At 45.6% G+C, this 17693-nt stretch overlaps 2 protein-coding genes across 6 annotated transcripts in view; one reads left to right on the top strand and one right to left on the bottom strand.

The window, feature by feature from the left end:
- Positions 1-5344, bottom strand: part of LOC119397464 (ralBP1-associated Eps domain-containing protein 1) — a 48154-nt gene extending 42810 nt beyond the window's left edge. Inside the window, exons 1-3 of the mRNA XM_037664889.2 lie at positions 5150-5344; positions 4574-4795; positions 1060-1183 (exon numbers count right to left, since the gene is read on the bottom strand). Coding sequence (XP_037520817.1) covers positions 1060-1183; positions 4574-4729 — 280 coding nt within the window. The 5' untranslated portion in view covers positions 4730-4795; positions 5150-5344. The remainder of the gene's footprint in view (positions 1-1059; positions 1184-4573; positions 4796-5149) is intronic.
- A 104-nt stretch (positions 5345-5448) lies between these two features.
- The window catches only part of LOC119396121 (chromatin assembly factor 1 p55 subunit), a 63751-nt gene continuing 51506 nt past the window's right edge, over positions 5449-17693 (top strand). For all 5 annotated transcript variants that reach the window (XM_049416917.1, XM_049416920.1, XM_049416919.1 and 2 more), the window contains exons 1-10: positions 5449-5669; positions 7810-7939; positions 10616-10666; positions 10773-10867; positions 12735-12908; positions 13374-13428; positions 14616-14676; positions 15382-15474; positions 15573-15640; positions 17190-17316. In XM_049416917.1, coding sequence (XP_049272874.1) covers positions 5651-5669; positions 7810-7939; positions 10616-10666; positions 10773-10867; positions 12735-12908; positions 13374-13428; positions 14616-14676; positions 15382-15474; positions 15573-15640; positions 17190-17316 — 873 coding nt within the window. In that variant the 5' untranslated portion in view covers positions 5449-5650. The remainder of the gene's footprint in view (positions 5670-7809; positions 7940-10615; positions 10667-10772; positions 10868-12734; positions 12909-13373; positions 13429-14615; positions 14677-15381; positions 15475-15572; positions 15641-17189; positions 17317-17693) is intronic.

Genomic DNA, 17693 nt, shown 5'->3' with positions numbered 1-17693 from the left:
GCCACAGCCACTAACCTACCACAGCTGGAGCAGGCACAGCTTCAGTATGACCAATGTAATGTAATAATTAATCCTACTCTGACACAAAGCTATGCTAAAAACAGATAAATTTTGCAGATGCTGTGAATTCCAAAACTTCGTTCCCAAATATATGAGACTTTGAATTAACACCCATTCGGCCGTTATATTTGCTTGCACCGTTGCTTCCCACCATGGCTGGAAAGCGAACATTGTGATCTCATCTTCAGTGGGAGAATGTAGCCACGAAGCTGTTACTTACATTGAAGAAAAATTTTTTTAACTATGATTATTGGCTACAGCTCTTTCTCGCATGTTAAAGGGGCCCTGCAACACTTCGAGCATGGCCAAAAAACATTGCCGATTGGTAGTGGAAGGTCCTGAGAACACAAGAGCCAAACATCATAGCGGAGCGCGCGGCATGGAATTTACAATTCTCAAAGTCAGCTAGAAATCACACTTCTCTCGACAAATGATGCCATAAATCCAAATGACCGCACCATAAACACGAACTCCACAGCCATTGGCTCGTTTGAGCATCGTGAGCTGCACAGATACTGTGGCCACCACGGGATGGCGCGACATGCTCACTCGCAATCACACTGAAAGTGGGCCATGTATTTAAAGAAGAAAAAAAAAAGAGAAAAGAAAATGCTGAAGGGCATGATGTGCGCGTGATGTAGCTTCTTTCTCTAGTGCCATCCCTCCCTGTTGAGCTTCCAGCAAGCTCGTCGGGACAAGAGAAGAGAGAAAGCGCTTATAGCGTGCGACAAATCCCAGTAACTCAGCTTGTGCTTGACGGATTCTAGAAATTTTTGCAGCAGTCGATTCATGAGGCAATCGCCTCCTTTACTGAAGTCTTTCAATGATTAGTTGGAAAAGTGTTCAAGGGACCCTTTAATGTTCACCCTCTTTACTATGAGACACGAGTCATCAATGCACGCCACCACAAATAACCCAGCCACTGTCACAATAAAGCCTCCGAGTATCACTTGACACAAACGACAATCTGGACTGCAGTTCCAAACACTCTATACTCACCCGAAGAGAAGGTGTCCATCTTGAGGGGAAGGCCAGCCTGTGCGGCCGCGATCAGTTTCATGGCCAGGTAGAACTGGGGACGACCAAAGTGGCCCAGGCGTTTGGCACCACACAGCTCGGTTATCTGGGCGAGAAATTGACCAACGCCGCTTTCGAAAAGGCACGAGAACCACATGTCCCATCAAACTCGACAGGCACTGTCAGAAACTTTGAGAAGTCCGATGAAAGCAAAAAATTATGAGGTTTAGCATTCTGATGTTGCACACTAGGATACTAGAGATGACATCAGTGCAAGGCCACTAGATTAATTTCAACCACCTATCGTTCTTTAACATTGACCAAAACAAAATAGAGGATTTGCATTAAGCCACCAATGGCATGGCAGCCTAGGATCGAACCTGCAGCCTTGCGCTCCACAGCAAAAAGCCACAGTGACAAAATATATACATAAAGTTCTGGGGTTTTATGTGCTGAAACACACAGCATGATTATGTAGCACGCTGTAGTGGGGGGACTCTGAATAATTTTGACCACCTGGTTTTCTTTAATGTGCACATGAATCTAAACACATGGAAGTTTTTGCATTAAACCCCCATCAAAATGAATTTATGGTGTGAATTGAACCAGTGTCCTTACGTTTAGCAGCTTGACGCTGCAGCCACTAAACCACTACACTGGGTAGAAGTCACAGTGGCAGACCTGTCAAACCACATATTACCCATTTGGGAAGGATAGTTTTCAAGTGGACAAAGATTATGGCAAATGTCAGTCTACCCAATTCCTAGTCCATGAGTGCCCTATCACATGCCAGAACTAATCCCCAACTAATTAATGCTCTTGCCTGTTTAAACCCTTTAGTGTTTGTTTTATCACTGACAGTAAAGTGCGACTTCTGTTTTCTCCAACTTCACAACATTATGACCATCACAAAGCAGTGGAAGTTTGTGAAGAAATGTTACACCATGACACTCTCTACTGCACATATGCTATTCTTCACATACTGGCTCTGCAGTGACAAGAAAACTTTCCCCCCATTGCCTACTAAATATGTGCATTTTGCAACCCACATGTTCCTTCAATGCTAGAACCACAGGAGCATAGAGCCAAAGCATTTTATTTTTGTCATGTCGTACCCGCTTGCAGAAACACACTTGCGGGCCACCTCGTCATGACACCCTTTACCGCAAAAGTTTTCTTCCACATTATTCAATCAATCAATTTACCACCTTTATTAATATGGCAGGATGCTGCCACTGAAACAAAGAAACCTTGGTAACCCCTATATACACCCAACGATAAAACACTGGCGTAACTGTAATGAACTACAGCTGTTATTCAAAACAAGGAAACGATTCAACAAATTGTGCACTTAAGTCACATTCCAGATAAAGCACTGAGGTCAGAGGAAGCCTGAAAAGCAGTGGCTAAACACAGGAAGCCCCAACTCCACAGCTGATAAATTCAACGGAGAAACAATCATAAAAAAAAAACAAGGCCCTTGCTAAGCAGACAGTGCGCAGAGGTTCTATTCATAGCACATCATGCATATTGGTGACGCCCATACCGCCATGTCAGCGCTAATATCAGAGAGCTAAGTATTTAATCTGCTCGAGGGTGTGTGACATGCGACATTTCGAGCTCAGGTTCAGATCAAATACATTCAAGATTAAAACACGACAACTAATCTAGAAAATTTGGTTGGCTTGCTGCATATTTTAAGAAGACAAGGGTTAAGGTTATTGCAATTCGTTTCCCCCCTTTCCAGGAATGCAATCAAAAACAGACGATGGGATAACATTCTAAGGGCACAAGGAACCATAATTGGTTCCCAATTGATAGTCAGGCTAATGTTTGTGCTGTAAGTACCTAATATATTTTTTTATATACTTCGCAGGAAATAGCACGGAGGCTGGAGGAAGTTTCAGCGACACCTACATTGGTGACCCCGAAATAAATAGAAAGCATGCCACGTGAATCTATGAAGTAATAATGCATTATGTTTTTGGCATAGGACTGACATTATCAGAGCTGCATGCATTCAAGACGCATTCGACAACACCCATGCAACAAGCTTTTAGATTTACCCAGCTCTAGAACTATTGGTTTAACGCTAAGATATAAGTCGACCGAATTTGTTGGACTTGTATACGTACGTAAAATAATGATGTTAGGTTTCCTGCAAGGAAGTGAAACAGCGTATTCAATGCCGCATCTTCACTTCAGAAAAGAGATGATGCTTCCTGCTCAAATATACAAGATACCGCCTACATTTTGCTGCAAGAGTCAAGAGATTGCTGTACCCGAGAACAACTTAGAATGACCAAAAGTTGAGCTAGTTGGCAAAGAATTCATGATAAAAGAAGGTAGACTTGCAGAAACAGACAGAAGAGATGAGCTCAAGGCAACAGAAACCACGTTTATGTTGTCTTGACATCTTTTCTTGCGTCCATGTTTGCACGCCTACCGTCTTTTATCGTGCACCTGAAAAATGTCAACAGCCTTGAAGGAAGCCTGGCATACATACTTGGAGCATGCACCTGCTTGTGCGAACAACATCGTGCGGTACAATTTTGCTGGTGATGGTCGCATACTTCTTGGAAAATGCAACGTTCCTTTGAATGCCGCGGTCTGTACACTTTTGTGCCTGAGTGTACATACAAAAATACGTCAATCCTCAATTCGTTAGTGCACAGGGCAGCCTCTATCAATCAATTCAAGGCAAATGTTCCTTGATCCATCGACAACGAAAAACAGAGCAACAACAAGCATGAAAGCAAGTGGAGCTTAAAATGGGTCTAGATGGTGTAGCTCCATCTTTGCATTCGTAGTGGCTAGCATTGTTACGCAAGAAGTTAGTAGAAAAACAAAGCACAGGAATTGCGTTTTACTTAGTGTCTTCTAATGTCTACTGACTGCGCGTAACAGTGCCTAACACAGCGCTACAAATACGCAAGACGAAGAGGCGAGAATAATGTGAAGTACAGTACTTTATCGATACTACTAGAGTGCTGAACAAGCTAACCACGCATTAGTTAACGTGCCTACTGGGAAAGTAAACAAACGAAACCTTGGAAGCAACTGAAAAAGAACTCGTAATACGCACCAAGGCTTGCGTTTCCGATGCCAGCAGCTAGTGACGCGAAACAGTTCGGCTGGCTGAGCAAGCTCGACAAGCGGCAGCAGCGAATGCAAATGCAATCCGCGGAAGACCTGACGCTGCTGCGTCGACAGCTGTCAATGCCAGCGCAGCGAGACACCGCCAGCGCGCGAGTGTAGCCTTACAATGCAACAAGAAACACGCAGGGCCGACAGAAAGGAAGCATTTTGGCTGATATTCCATCCGGAAAAAAAAGAAAAACGAGAACAGACTTATCGGCACGAGATAGCCGGCCTTGGATCACGCTTGATTATGCGATGGCGAAGTGACCAGGCGGGTCATTGACCAAACGAGTATTTCTCAATCGCAACGTTTATCAACAAACAAACAAAAATGGTGTCAAAAAAGGCCACCTACCTGCTGCAGTGTTTCGGTTGGTAGCTGTGTCGCCAGTAGCAGCTCGGACGCCTTGGAACCAGATATTTTCTCTTGGCCATCGACGTCGTAGGCAGAGAAGAGCTCGCCGAAATAGCGCTGTTCGGCATCGGTCAGTTTCAGCCCTGGGTTCTCCATCGCGGCTGACAGCTTGCGTGCTTGTAACGGCACGAGTGCGCGATCAAAGACTCGCTGTCAGCATCCCTGAAAGAGGCAGTGGGGTCGGGACATCTGGCGATCTGTTCGACCAGTTTCGAAAAATAACGCAAAAATAAGAGAACACCGCGAGCGGTCAGAAATCCACCCCGAGCGATCGGCTGCCAGCTGCTCTAGCGCCGACGTTCTTAATTCGCGTAGGTGCGAACACGAAAACGACACACGTCGAACTGCAACGGAACCGCCTGGGCCCCTGCTTGACGGCAATTACGAGCCAAACACGACAAAAATAGTAGGCCTAGATATCCGGTCTCTGCCGGCTATTTCGGCCGCTACGCACGCTATCGGGAGGTACAGGGCACCAGGGACTCGGGGGGCGACTGCAAAAAGAACGCCTCGTACCTCAACCGCCATGGAGTCGGTGACCAGTTTAGCCTTCCGTGCGAATTTTACGACGCGAAAACGAGCACCGCGCGACTAACCCATCCTTCGTCGTCTACCATGCCAACCATGCCCACTCCGTGCCGACGTTCGGCCGTAGTAAAATAATTCATTTGTATCTTTTTAGTCGCAGTTGTCGTACGAACAAATTTGTGACGAAGACAAACGCCATGGATTGGGTCGCAAAATTAAACAACTTCTTCATTTTTTTACTAGAATAGATTAACCGATGCGATAAAGTGGCAACTTCGCGCCAATCAGCCAATCGCGATTGCGATTTCGCGGATTTGGCGCGAGTCGGCGAGGGTATGCGCATGTCAGCCGGCATTGTCTCGCTTCAAGAAGAGCCGGCGCTCACTGTAAAATCTTGTCAAAAAGGAGGGCTCGCCGATACAATTAGGACCATTCATCAGCAACTGTAGCGCAGTTTTGTTTTGTTGAGCAGCATCTCGAGGCACAGAAATGGCAGACAAGGACGCCGGTAAGTGAAAGAACATTAGATGCTGATACTCCAGTGTTGGTATGACTGGTCGGGAAGCTGGCGTGGAAGCCATGCAACTCAATTTTGAGGTTATTGCGCTTAAAATGTGTGATATTTGAAACGTTACTCGCAAAACTGATGCTCGGTGAATTTCGAGAGAACATTGTTTCAATGCTTACGCCGCATTTGGGAAACGTGGGGTGATGTTAGGCTACGCCTTCCAGGTATCTCCGTGTAAATTATTTCGCATTGTACGCATGTTGCGGTTGCCTTGTAGACTGTTTTGTGTATTTTTCTAGAACACCTCTCGGAGTCGACTGTGGTGGCCTGTCTTATAAGCTCGAGTCGCTTAAATCTCGGGATGCTTCGGTATAACGTAGTTTCCAAAAGCGTAGTCGTCGTTACATTTTCTTTTTTGAAAAGCTTATTCATTTTTTTTTTTATCGTTGAGGCATTTATGGTACTCAAAAGCTTTCACAAATTCAACTTACTGGTGTGGTAGGCCCCTGTCTAGCTCATGTTTACATTCTCCCCACCCGCTTGACAGCGCTGCGCCGCTAAGCACAGAGGGCACGGGTTCGCTTCCCGACCATTGCTACCGCGCATTTTGATGTGTGTGAAATGCAGATACGCTCGGGCGCACATATTTGGGTGCACGTTAAGTAGTCAAAGTTAATCCGGCGTGTCGTATTACGGCGCTTGGCTCCTGATATCGACGTTTTGACACTTAAAAGAAACCCCTAGTACGACCCGCGTAGACCTCACTGAGGTGTAACGTAGCTTTGCTACTAGCAACAGCTTTGTAAAAAGAACGTTGTCTTCACGCGTCCATTTCACATCCTAGTTCCAATAAAGCACACTTCAGATCTAACATAAGTGAATGGGAAGCCATGTGAAATTTCACCTTATTTCAAAAAACTTTTTTATGCCCCCTCTTTACGGGGAACCTAACAAAAACATCATCATTGTTAGGAACTACATGCTGGGGACACATTTTCTGGAGCCGAAGCCCTTGTGGAATTTATTTCAACAAGGGCTGCATAAATGCAAGCTGTGTGTTCTGTTGTTTCGATAAAGGTCAGGTGTGTGGCCGAAAGCAATTTTGCATCGACCTGCAATACACTGAGAATGTGTTGCAAAAGTTCCTAGACCAGGGTTAGTGATTCATGCTTATTAGTTCTGTTTCACTACTGCCTCTTTACTAAGTGCAAATGGGATAACTCTTTTACTTAAGGCAGGGTTTATATGGTAAGGTTAGGTTGAAAACGCAAATATCTAAACCCCACAGCCGTTGTCTAGTGGTTATGGCGCTTGACTGCTAACCCGAAGGTCGCGGGATCGAATATCGGCCACAGCGGCTGCATTTCGATAGAGGCGAAATGCTACAGGCCCGTGTATTTGGATTTAGGTGCACGTTAAAGAACACCAGACACTCAAAATTTCTGGAGCCCCTCTACTACGGCATTCTCATAATTGTATTTTGTTTTTGAGACTTAAAACTCCAACAATTACATTATTATGCAAATATCTAAACCAGGGTTTACATGTGATAGTGTGGTTGGAATATGCTACTGAAAATGTGTTTTACTGTTCACATTTCTAGAATGGCCAGCAATCCATGCCGATTGGTTCCATTCCACTGCAACCTCTTTGCTAAATGCAAATGAAGTAACTTGCCTGTCTAAAGCAGGGTTTATATAGTTAGTTTAGGTTAGGCTGAAGTCGCAAAATATCTAAACCAAGCTTTACATGTAACAGTGTGTTTGGTACTGTCGGCCGCAAAAGTTTGCGGGATGTGCAGCGCGTGGCCGAGCGACGTAAAACTGCATTGCTGCGTCACCTACCGTGATGCGGCGGGGGTTGAGGCTATCGGCCGCAGCCTCCGCGATTAGATCCGGCAACGGCACATTGTCTAAACGCGCCGTCGCGAATCGCCGAGGCCGATAGCCTCAAAACCCGCTGCATCACGGTAGGTGACGCAGCAATGCAGTGTTCCGTTGCTCGGCCACGCGCTGCACATCCCGCAAACTTTTGCGGTCGACAGTACATGCCAGGCTAATCGCTCATGATGCTGCTTACTTCAGACTAAACTGTTCCATTGTCATACGGCCAGTGTTGAGGTAACGTGCTGTCTGTGCAGTTGAAGAGAGGGTGATCAATGAGGAGTACAAGATATGGAAGAAGAACACTCCTTTTCTCTATGACCTCGTAATGACACACGCACTGGAGTGGCCCAGCCTAACGGCCCAGTGGCTCCCAGACGTAACGCGGTAAGTGTCGTCAACCAGTTCTTGCACGTGGACAGGCTTGAGTAATCATGGCACACTACTTTGGATTTTGTCTTTCTTTCAGCTTGTAGCCACAAAAATTTCATTGCTAACCGGACTTGTACACGTTACAGGGTAAAAGTTGGCAATTACAATTGCTTTATTCATAACTGTAGATTGTTACCAATTGCCTTCCCAAAAACGTAACTGAGCAATCGCTGAAAGTGAATCTATTGCTTCTATCCATATTTAAGCTTTTTAGCGCACACGAAAGACAAGGACAAGAAAGAGATGCACGAACGCTACTATCAGTTATCAGTCTTACTGCTATTGCTTCTATGTTACTTTCAAATTGCGTTTGCATTGCACAAGTACAGTAGTTAAATCGGGCTAGCCTGGCTCTTTTGCTGTCCTGGGCAGCTCTTAAAACCTTGTTTGTTTGTACTGAAAACTGCTTTTTAAGTAATTAATCTTCTCTAATTTCTTTTTGAGAACATTGAGAAGCGATGACGCCCCGTTTTGCTAAGGGACAGTGCGAGCATGGTGTTCCCAATGAGATACCTCTCTGGTGACCCAACCACACTCGCCTCTCTGCTTTGTGGGAGGCAGATGTTTATTTGCCAGAGGCACTCCGATGAACCAAAAGATATGAATTCTTGGAATCGTTATAGTACTTCTGCTTCTTCGGAGCAGCCAGTGCAGCTTCTGTCTTAGCCAATTCCCTAGTCGTTACATCCACATTCTTCCTCAGTATGTCACCTGTTTAAAAAAACTCAAGCCTGTCTTGGACTTCTCTTTGAATTTTCAGGCCAGAACTGTTGGTCGGCAAGTCGCTAAAGCAGTCGATCCATAAAGCCGATCCATTGGCCGAGCAGTGTGAAATGCAGGCCTTTATTGTTGGCCCCAGCACAACCAATGTGTGTTGAATGGAAGATGAGGCCATTCTTGTGTGCTCTGCCTTGAGCCTTCAGTGCTCTAACCAAGGGCTTCTCGGCACGCAGTATTTGAGCAGTGGATGCAGAGTATTCGGCCACGTCGGTCGGGCTACCTGCATGCGCTATCAACCGTGCCACTGTTTCACAGAGTGTTGCCAGGTTTGGGGCAACGTCGTGCATTCTTGTCCTCAGGTGCTCCGCGAATTCCTTGCGGTCTTCCATTAGGGAGGCATACATCTCTATGTTCATCAAATCCACAGGTGATATATCCATATTCATTGGTGCTCTTGCAGTGTCAATGATTGTTTGGGCCTTTATGGTCACTTCAAGTGCTTCAAGGCTGTCATTGTTCAGGTCCTCTCTGTTCTCAAGAACCGGAAGTATGGCCTCATCTTCCATTCAACATACACTGGTCGTGCTGGAGCCAACACTAAAGGCCCACATTTCATGCTGCTCGGCCAGCAATTGCTCCCTGGCCTTTTGGATCGGCTGCTTCAGTGACTTGCCAACCAACATATTTGGCCTGAAAAATCAAAGGGCAAGTCGAAGACAGGCTCAAATTCTATGAAACTGTTGGCATACCCAGGGAGAATGTCGACGTGATGACTGGTGCATTGACTGAGACAGAAGCTGCAGTGAATGCTTTGAAGAAGCACGGGAGGAAGGATGTTAAAGGTGCATTTACACTAGACCGATGCGATGCAGACTATCGGCAGACGAGTCGGTGGCTGATGATGTTGGCAGACATCTGGTCGCACTTAAGCCGACGCTTCCAAAGACAGTATGTCTTCAAAGTGTAACACAAGGGCAGATGAAAAACACCGGCAAAGCGTATAGGCCGACTTGTCTTCGAGAGATCAGTAGCCAAGCAATAACACTCCCTTCCCAAACCAAATGCCCAGTGCTTCAAATCTGGGCATGGGATATCGCGGGTGAGATAATGGAAGCCTCCGCTAGACTCCCAGGCAAGTATGTTGCACGGCTTTTCTTCGCTTCTTTGTTTATCCTCACCTCCGGTCCGTGACGCCACAGGGTTGCGTCGAGGAAGCCGAGTGTCAAAGCAACGTCCTCATGCTGGGACGTGTGAAATGAGTCTGGTCAGCGTCACCGTCCGTGCCTCCCGTGGGACTGTAGAATCGGCCGACACAAGGGCAGCAGCATGACAAGACTCTGGCGGCGTCTTCGGCAAACAGTTGGCAGACCTGGCATTGTTGCTGTGTAAATACGATAATGACAAGACAACAGATGCTCCTGGCAGTACTCGGCAGACCAAAATTGGCGTTGTCTGTCTAGTCTAAATGTGCTTCAAATATTCGAAGGATTCCTATCCCTTGGTTCTTGGGGCGGGGGGGGGGGGACATCTTTCACCCACTAAGTGAGTGGTGCGGGGGTGGAAAGATGGGACATGCATGGGCACCAGGTCTACTCTGCCACCTGCGATGTGTCCGTCATTGGGAGGGCCAAGCTTGCACTGTCCCTTTGAGGGACTGGGCGGCACTGCTATTGAATTGAGTGACCAGTCATTGGGTTTCCGCCGCACGAAAATAAACCCGGGAGAAAGCATCACGACTAGCTTGCCAACATCCCAGTTGTACTTTCGTAAATAAACTTCTTGTGGCATTTAAAAAACCTCGGCGTCATTGAAAGTTATTGTCATTGACAGTAGTATTTCTGTATTCTGCCGGACCTGAAGTTGTTTCCTTAGATTTGCTAAACGAGCTGTTTTTTTTTTCTTGATCCCCAGCCCTGAGGGAAGGGACTACAGCATCCACAGGCTCATTTTGGGGACACACACGTGAGTATTCCTGTTGTTATTTCGCATGTTTATGTGTTCTTTTTTTTTTTTTCTTTCAAGCCTGAAAATCTTTTATCACTTACACGAAATCTCTTCCATTGCCCAGATCTGATGAACAGAACCACCTGCTCATAGCAAGCGTACAATTGCCAAGTGAAGATGCTCAATTTGATGCAACTCACTACGATAGCGAGAAAGGAGGTAAGGCATTTTTAACAGTTCTCATTCTGCTCATGTGATGCTGTTGCAGTGGGCTGAATGCATACCTGCCAACTCTCCCGAATTATTCGGGAGACTCCCGAATTTGGACCTAAACTCCCGATTGTACGAATGTCCTCTCGAATCTCCCGAAAAGTGACCACCACAGCAGAGGCGTTTTTTTTTTTTAATCATTTTTTTTAAATCATGCGCATAGGTCAGCCTTTCCTGCTGTGGTGGTGCTGCGGAAGAGCACTCGCCACCACACTTCTATTTCATCGTAACCATATCGTAGAGTACCGCTGAGTACATTCTAGGCAATGTGCATCTGGGCGAAGGCTGGCCGCGAGAAGCGCTCGCCACCGTACCGAAAGAAGGTGAGGGAAAAGGTACAGTCTCAACGGAAAAAGATTGCCAAAAGTGAACGGCGGCCGGAGCCGCGGCGCTGCACGAGCGCTCCGATAACGAGATGGCGAGACTGTCGAGCACATTCCATTTTCCAAAGGAGGGGTGGCCGGCAGACCGGCGGTAAGTAAGCAGCCCCCATTGTGCTTTGCACTCTCGATATCGGCAATATCGGTGTGCTTGGGAGAAACAGCGCCACGTGTCGCAATCTTGCCGATATGGCCACCGTTCAGTTCATTTGCGGCAATCGTTTCCGTTGAGCCTAGCCAGAACTTTTGCGTCTCCGTCTTGGCCCCCACATTTTGTACGCTATGCCGTCTGCCATGGGGGTTGCGTGTTTCCAGAGTTCAGTTAGAAGGTAAATGACGGCGTCAAAATCAAAGTACTTGCAAGTGTTTCTGGATACACAGCTCGGTTTCCGTGCTTTGTGACTTCGCGGAAAGGTGACAAGTACCTGTACCACGTGCGCCTGTGAACTGCATTGGTGCCTTCACAAGTAAAGAAGTTTGGTTCAAGCCGCTCAAAACAAACATCCTTACCCCTTTCTGATGTCAGTCTCCAGTCTCAGTAATTTCCGCTATGCAAAAAGAAAAAAAAAAACCACTCCTCCCCCGCTGCGGTCTTCCAAATTTTCATGCTGTGAGGTTGGCAGGTATGCGAATGCTTATCTGCATCAAAATGATGACCCTGTTATGCCTGTGAAGATTCTGTGGTGGTGTTGCTGCAGAGCTGTGCAGTCCCAAAATCTGGTTCTAGCTCCGTGCCTAGCAAGCATGCGCTAAGAATATGTCATTGCTTATCGTGTGTCTGGACTACCAGGCTGATGGGACTTTTATTAATCTGGACTAACATATGGGTGGGACTAGATTAATATGTACCGGTGCTAAATACCCCATGCAATCATTACCTAGCTTAGCTATAGGCTGTGGTGCATGAAAACTAGTGTGATGCATGTGCAGTGGTGGAATTGGTCATCGACGTACTAATACTGTATTGTATGCATTGATTGACACATATTTTATAGCTTGGCTTTCTTGGATAGGACGTATTACAGTGTGCACATGCTTGTTTATGAGTGCAGCTCAACAAATATTCGCTGTCCTTGTACCATCGGAGTTGAAGTAAAGTGCTTCGTGTGAATTACTTAGATACCGAAAGTAATAGGTAGTTGTAAGAATCTTCTTTATGTGCAGTCTGTAGAGCGTTTACTAAACAAAACATCATGCCAGGATGGGATGTGTTGCTCCACTGCACGTAGGGTCAAAATCTATTTCTGGTTTGCATTGTATCTTTATAAAAGGGCTTAAATTACAGCAAGGGCTTGTATATGTTAACAAATCCTTAAAACTATTGGCACTATGCAACGTAGGAGGGATACCACACAAGTGTTGCACTTTTGTAACTGCTACATGATAAAAACCACGGTCTGTCTTAATTTGTGCATTTTTTGTGTTCCCTGTTTCAGAGTTCGGTGGTTTTGGATCTGTCAGTGGGAAGATTGATATTGAAATCAAGATCAACCACGAGGGGGAAGTCAACCGAGCGCGCTTCATGCCGCAAAACCCGTGCATCATCGCCACGAAGACTCCCTCGAGCGATGTGTTAATCTTCGACTACACTAAGCACCCCTCAAAGCCTGGTCGGTCGTTTCTTCTTTTCTTTTCACTTTTGTGCAAGAAGGCATTCTGTTGTTTAAAAATAGTATACCTGTGCTATTGAAGTACATAACATTACATGTAGCGGGGGGTATCTTGATTTTTCCCTATTGTAAATTAACTTTAGAATGGCGTACATACGATTTGGCTTCTTCATACATGGTTTAAGTTTTGATTGACAGCAGCACTTCTCTGTTCCCTTCAATGTTTATTTTGCTCTATGTAAAGACTTTCGTAAATTAATGTATTGGTTTAGTTGTAAACGAACCGAGATAGACACAGTTGAATGAGCCAGTGTTCAAGAAATGTTAGAGGCTTGTTGAGAGCTTTGATAGGCCTTGTAAACCTTTATTATATTTTCCAATGATACTGCCCTTTTTTCGTAATGATAATCCTATTTGCGTGCACTCTTATTTCATTTTGTGCTGAATTTTTCTGTTTTGTTCCAGATCCCAACGGTGAATGTAGTCCTGATCTCAGACTTCGCGGTCATCAGAAGGAAGGGTGAGCATGCCAGTTTTAATGTACCTCATGACCAGCTGTGAATGCAGTAGCCACCAATGCACCTTAACAAGATCGTGCGAAATAAGATCAGCCCAAAAGGGGACATTCTTGTCAAACTGGACAAGGGGTTCCCAGGACGTTTAATTACATGCTATATGAAATATTCTGGAGAGGGTGGTTTATTAGTGTTTCAGCATCGTGCGGCCTGCAGTCTGCTCTACTTGGGAATAACTTTCTCCAGCAGTGCAGCCAGAGTGGACGTGGCATAGCACTGCTGGAAATAGCTCCAAACCAAAACACCCACTTTTGACAGTATAAATGCAGCAACGTGCTTTTTAACACGAAAGTGGTTTTTGATGAGCTCCACTGAGAACTTGTGCGGCGTACATACGTCGGGCAGTCGACAACCGCTGCGAAGGTGCGTGCGGAATCGGTAAGACAACGCCAGAATGTGCACATTTCCTTGAACACCTGCGAGATGGCGTCAACATGACCAGCTGTAGACACGCCAGCAATAAGCTTTATGCATTTGCATGCACCATGTGTGTACCGTACATGGTAGTCGCAACGAATCTCTCCAACGGGGTTCGGTGAGAAGAAAAACCCAGGTGATATGTTTACCAGATCGAGAGATTACAGCTTTCCCGAGCATTTATGTTGTGGTTGCAGTGCAAGTCTATAGAATACCTGCACTATCCAAACTGTGATGAAAAGTGATTTCAAGCCTGTCTGTACTACCACCGTGTATTGATACACTGTATGTGCAGTGGGCAGAGGGCTCTGCCCCATTTGTTAACTTTGGCTGCATTGCCAGAGGAAGTTGCTTGTAGGTACAATGCTCTCCTTGGCATGGCGCTAGTATTAAGAAGTCAGTCTGCTCAACTTCATGCTAAATTTAAGTGCACAAAGCAGCGGCGATTTGAATATAGTGGGTATTTACACTATAGAATGGGGACCTCCTTCATTAGTTTTCTCATAGTACTGGTATGGCATTTCAAAGCATAGATGTGTTTGCTCAGTTTGACGAGGACGTGCTGTGAACACAATAGCGTTGTGAGGTTCTTCGGTTACTGTTGAAAGTTGCTGTGCGAGTTGTACAAGGCTGTGCTGCTCCTTTTTTTTATGTCGTGTGTATGAATGCGCGCTCTTAATATTAATCCACATTTGTATTGTCACTTTCTTGACAGATACGGTCTTTCTTGGAACCCTAATCTCAATGGCCACCTCTTGAGTGCCTCAGATGACCACGTGAGTTGAATGCAATGTTTTTTGCATAACATACATGCAAATGTTGCATGAGAAAACCAACAGGGGTGCAAAATTGAGACGCTCTAAGTAGCCTGGTATGGGGAATTAAGGCGTGTAAGCACAAGCCGAAAGAACTGATAGCACAAACTGGCATTGTAGTAAAGCAGCCATTTGGGCTAGTTCAAAAATGGGGCGCACTGCAAAACGGGGACCAAAGAGAACATTCAGACACGTCATTGTGTCGTTCTCTTCTTTTGTCCCTGGCATTTTTTGTCAGTTTCCCTTCTGTTTGTGCTTGCACGCCTTACTTTTGTGATGAATCTGTACCAACTTAGCTCAACTTTTTGTTGTTCTTTAAAGTAGCCACTTGCATATTTGGTCACTTTTGCCACCGATGCGTCTTATGAAAAATGAAATGAGAGTATGAATGTGGAAGTGCAAATCTGCAGAAGACAGGCCATAAAAGTTCCTTGGAAGCAAAACTAAACTAAAAAGCATTCTCGGTTTGCGGATGAAACCCAGTACTGCTGAGTTTTCAGGATAATCACTTGACCAACTGAATTAACTGAAACAATAGACTTGCTTCAAGGGGAGTCGAATGTCGCTCTGCACGCACTACAAGTCAGCCATTTGATTTTGCATTGAGGTTATTGAGAACATTACTGCACAATGTGCCTTTTACGATTTTTCTTTTTTTTTTTTCAGACCATTTGTCTCTGGGACATCAATGCTACTCCAAAAGAGAATAAAGTGGTTGACGCTAAAACCATCTTCACTGGACACACCGCCGTTGTTGAAGTGAGTCGGCTGTTTCGCCTTTTTTTGCTTTCATTGAGACTAAAGGTTTTAGTGAATGTGTTTCTCATATCTGTTGTATCTTATTGCGCACGTTTTAGGATGTGGCATGGCACCTTCTCCACGAGAGCCTTTTTGGATCGGTAGCAGATGACCAGAAACTGATGATGTAAGTACTTTTTTGGTTGTGCTCTGCTCATATATAGTGCTGTACTAGTGTTACGATGTGCAGTTTGCTTGCGACTTTGGATCTTCTTGATTATATAAACAGTTTTTCTTCGCAGAAAATTAAGGCACAGATGATGCCTTGATAATCAGGAAAAGTTATATGTAGAAGCTTACCACGTGAAAAAAAAAAAGAAGACCGGGTGCATTCAGCAGTTGTACAGCTAAAAGCACCTCTAATTGCGTGTTTTATACGATCAGCGTAGCGATTCTACTGCAACCCACGTGCTGGCATCAAGCCACTCTTCAAGATGGGTGGACAGACATACTGTTGGCCAGCTCGCTAGTGAAAATACTGTTTATGTGCTTAGTGAAAAACACGTCATGGATGAGCAAGCAGGCATTGCTGCTGCAGCCACATTGTGAAGAAAGTTGAGAAGTTATTAGAATTGTGGATTGCACACGTTCATGCAAAATACAGGGATGCAACAGCTGCGCCAGTTTGATGCAATTCCTTATTTTTGCGCTCAGCTGAGCCAGAACCGAAATTTATTGAAATTGTGCCACGCTGCGCCAAAATGCCCGACCAGCTTCAAAATTTTCTCAGTTGCGCAAATTTTAGCAAGAAATGGAGGCATGCGTTGGTCATCTGCAGTGTGGGCATCATCATCCTATACAGACTGCGCAGACCCTAACCCTAGCCCCCTCCCACCCCTGCGAAAGAAAAGAAAAAAGTCGCAGTTTCACCGCAAGGACGAAGCAGTGAATGCAATAGCAACAAATTGTAATGTTATACGATGTGAGGGCTGGCAGCAAACTCTTTTGTACCCAATCTCGCGTAACTCTACAAAACGTTGGTGTAAGAGAATACGGCGGCTCCCGGGAAAGATACTCCTACAGTGTCTACGCATTGAGAGGGCAACACATAGCAGGATATACGAGCCGCCCGCTGATGGCTGCTGAGATAGCGCGCATGCCAGCAGATCGCGACCGCGCCCTTAGGAATCAAAGTTCAAAGTTTCTGCTCGAGCGACAGCCCACCCACCCCCCTGCGTCTTCTCATGCTCGTTCAAGACGGGCGGGGCGTTCCCCCTCTGCTTTGGCGGCAGGCCTCCCTGGCGCCCTCCGAGCAATGTGGATGCGCTGGCTCATTTGATCTCTGCTTCGGGTTTTTTTTCGTAACCTGCTCCAAATTTGGATTTTCGTGCTCCAAAAGCAACAGTTTACTGCTCCTAAAATTGCTCCATATTCCTATTTCGGCTGTTGCACCCTTGAAAGTGCCATTATTAGATTCATTTCTTCTACAAAAGTGTGTCAATGTTAGTAAACTTTTTTTTTTCTCCACACCCTCAATAACTCGGTATTCCGTTAATCCTTAAATTTTATTGGTGCTGTGAATTATGAATGAGCAAACTCTTTATTCGGTTACTCCTAACATCTTATTGTTCCTGTGAAAGCTCAATGAACAAGGCTTTTTGTCCCTTACTTTGTCGCATATTTTTGTGTGTGCTGTTCACACCTTGTGCACTATTTTTTTTTTTTTTTTTTTTCAGCTGGGACACCCGCTCAAACAACACAAACAAGCCAAGCCATACAGTTGATGCGCACACGGCTGAGGTGAACTGCCTCTCCTTCAACCCATATAGCGAATTCATTCTGGCAACAGGCTCAGCTGACAAGGTGTGTATGACCACATGTCTTTTTACTACTGAAAAAAAAATGTTTGCAGTGGCTTAGCTCGGCCATGCCAGGATATACGTAGCGTGAGCTAAGGTTCAGCTGATTATTCTTAGCTTTTTACCTTGTTTCGTTGTTCCTACGCTAAACTGCTAATACCAGGCAACTGCTTCGGGATCTGATGAGTTAAGCTTCTCCGCTCTTCTGTGCCAGTGAGCAGCATTTGTGCACTCCTTCTCCATGGCTATACCACACTGGCAAACGCTAGTCAGAGACGCTATCAAGCGGCTCCAGCGCAGTGTTTAACCACGATTGCACAGCAAAGGCGCACAGCTGTGTGCACGCCATCTGCCGCGGCTATGACGTCACTCCTCTGGAAT

This window comes from Rhipicephalus sanguineus, chromosome 6, assembly GCF_013339695.2.
Source record: "Rhipicephalus sanguineus isolate Rsan-2018 chromosome 6, BIME_Rsan_1.4, whole genome shotgun sequence".
Taxonomy (NCBI): Eukaryota; Metazoa; Arthropoda; class Arachnida; order Ixodida; family Ixodidae; genus Rhipicephalus; species Rhipicephalus sanguineus.
This window is presented reverse-complemented; position numbering and strand designations above follow the sequence as displayed.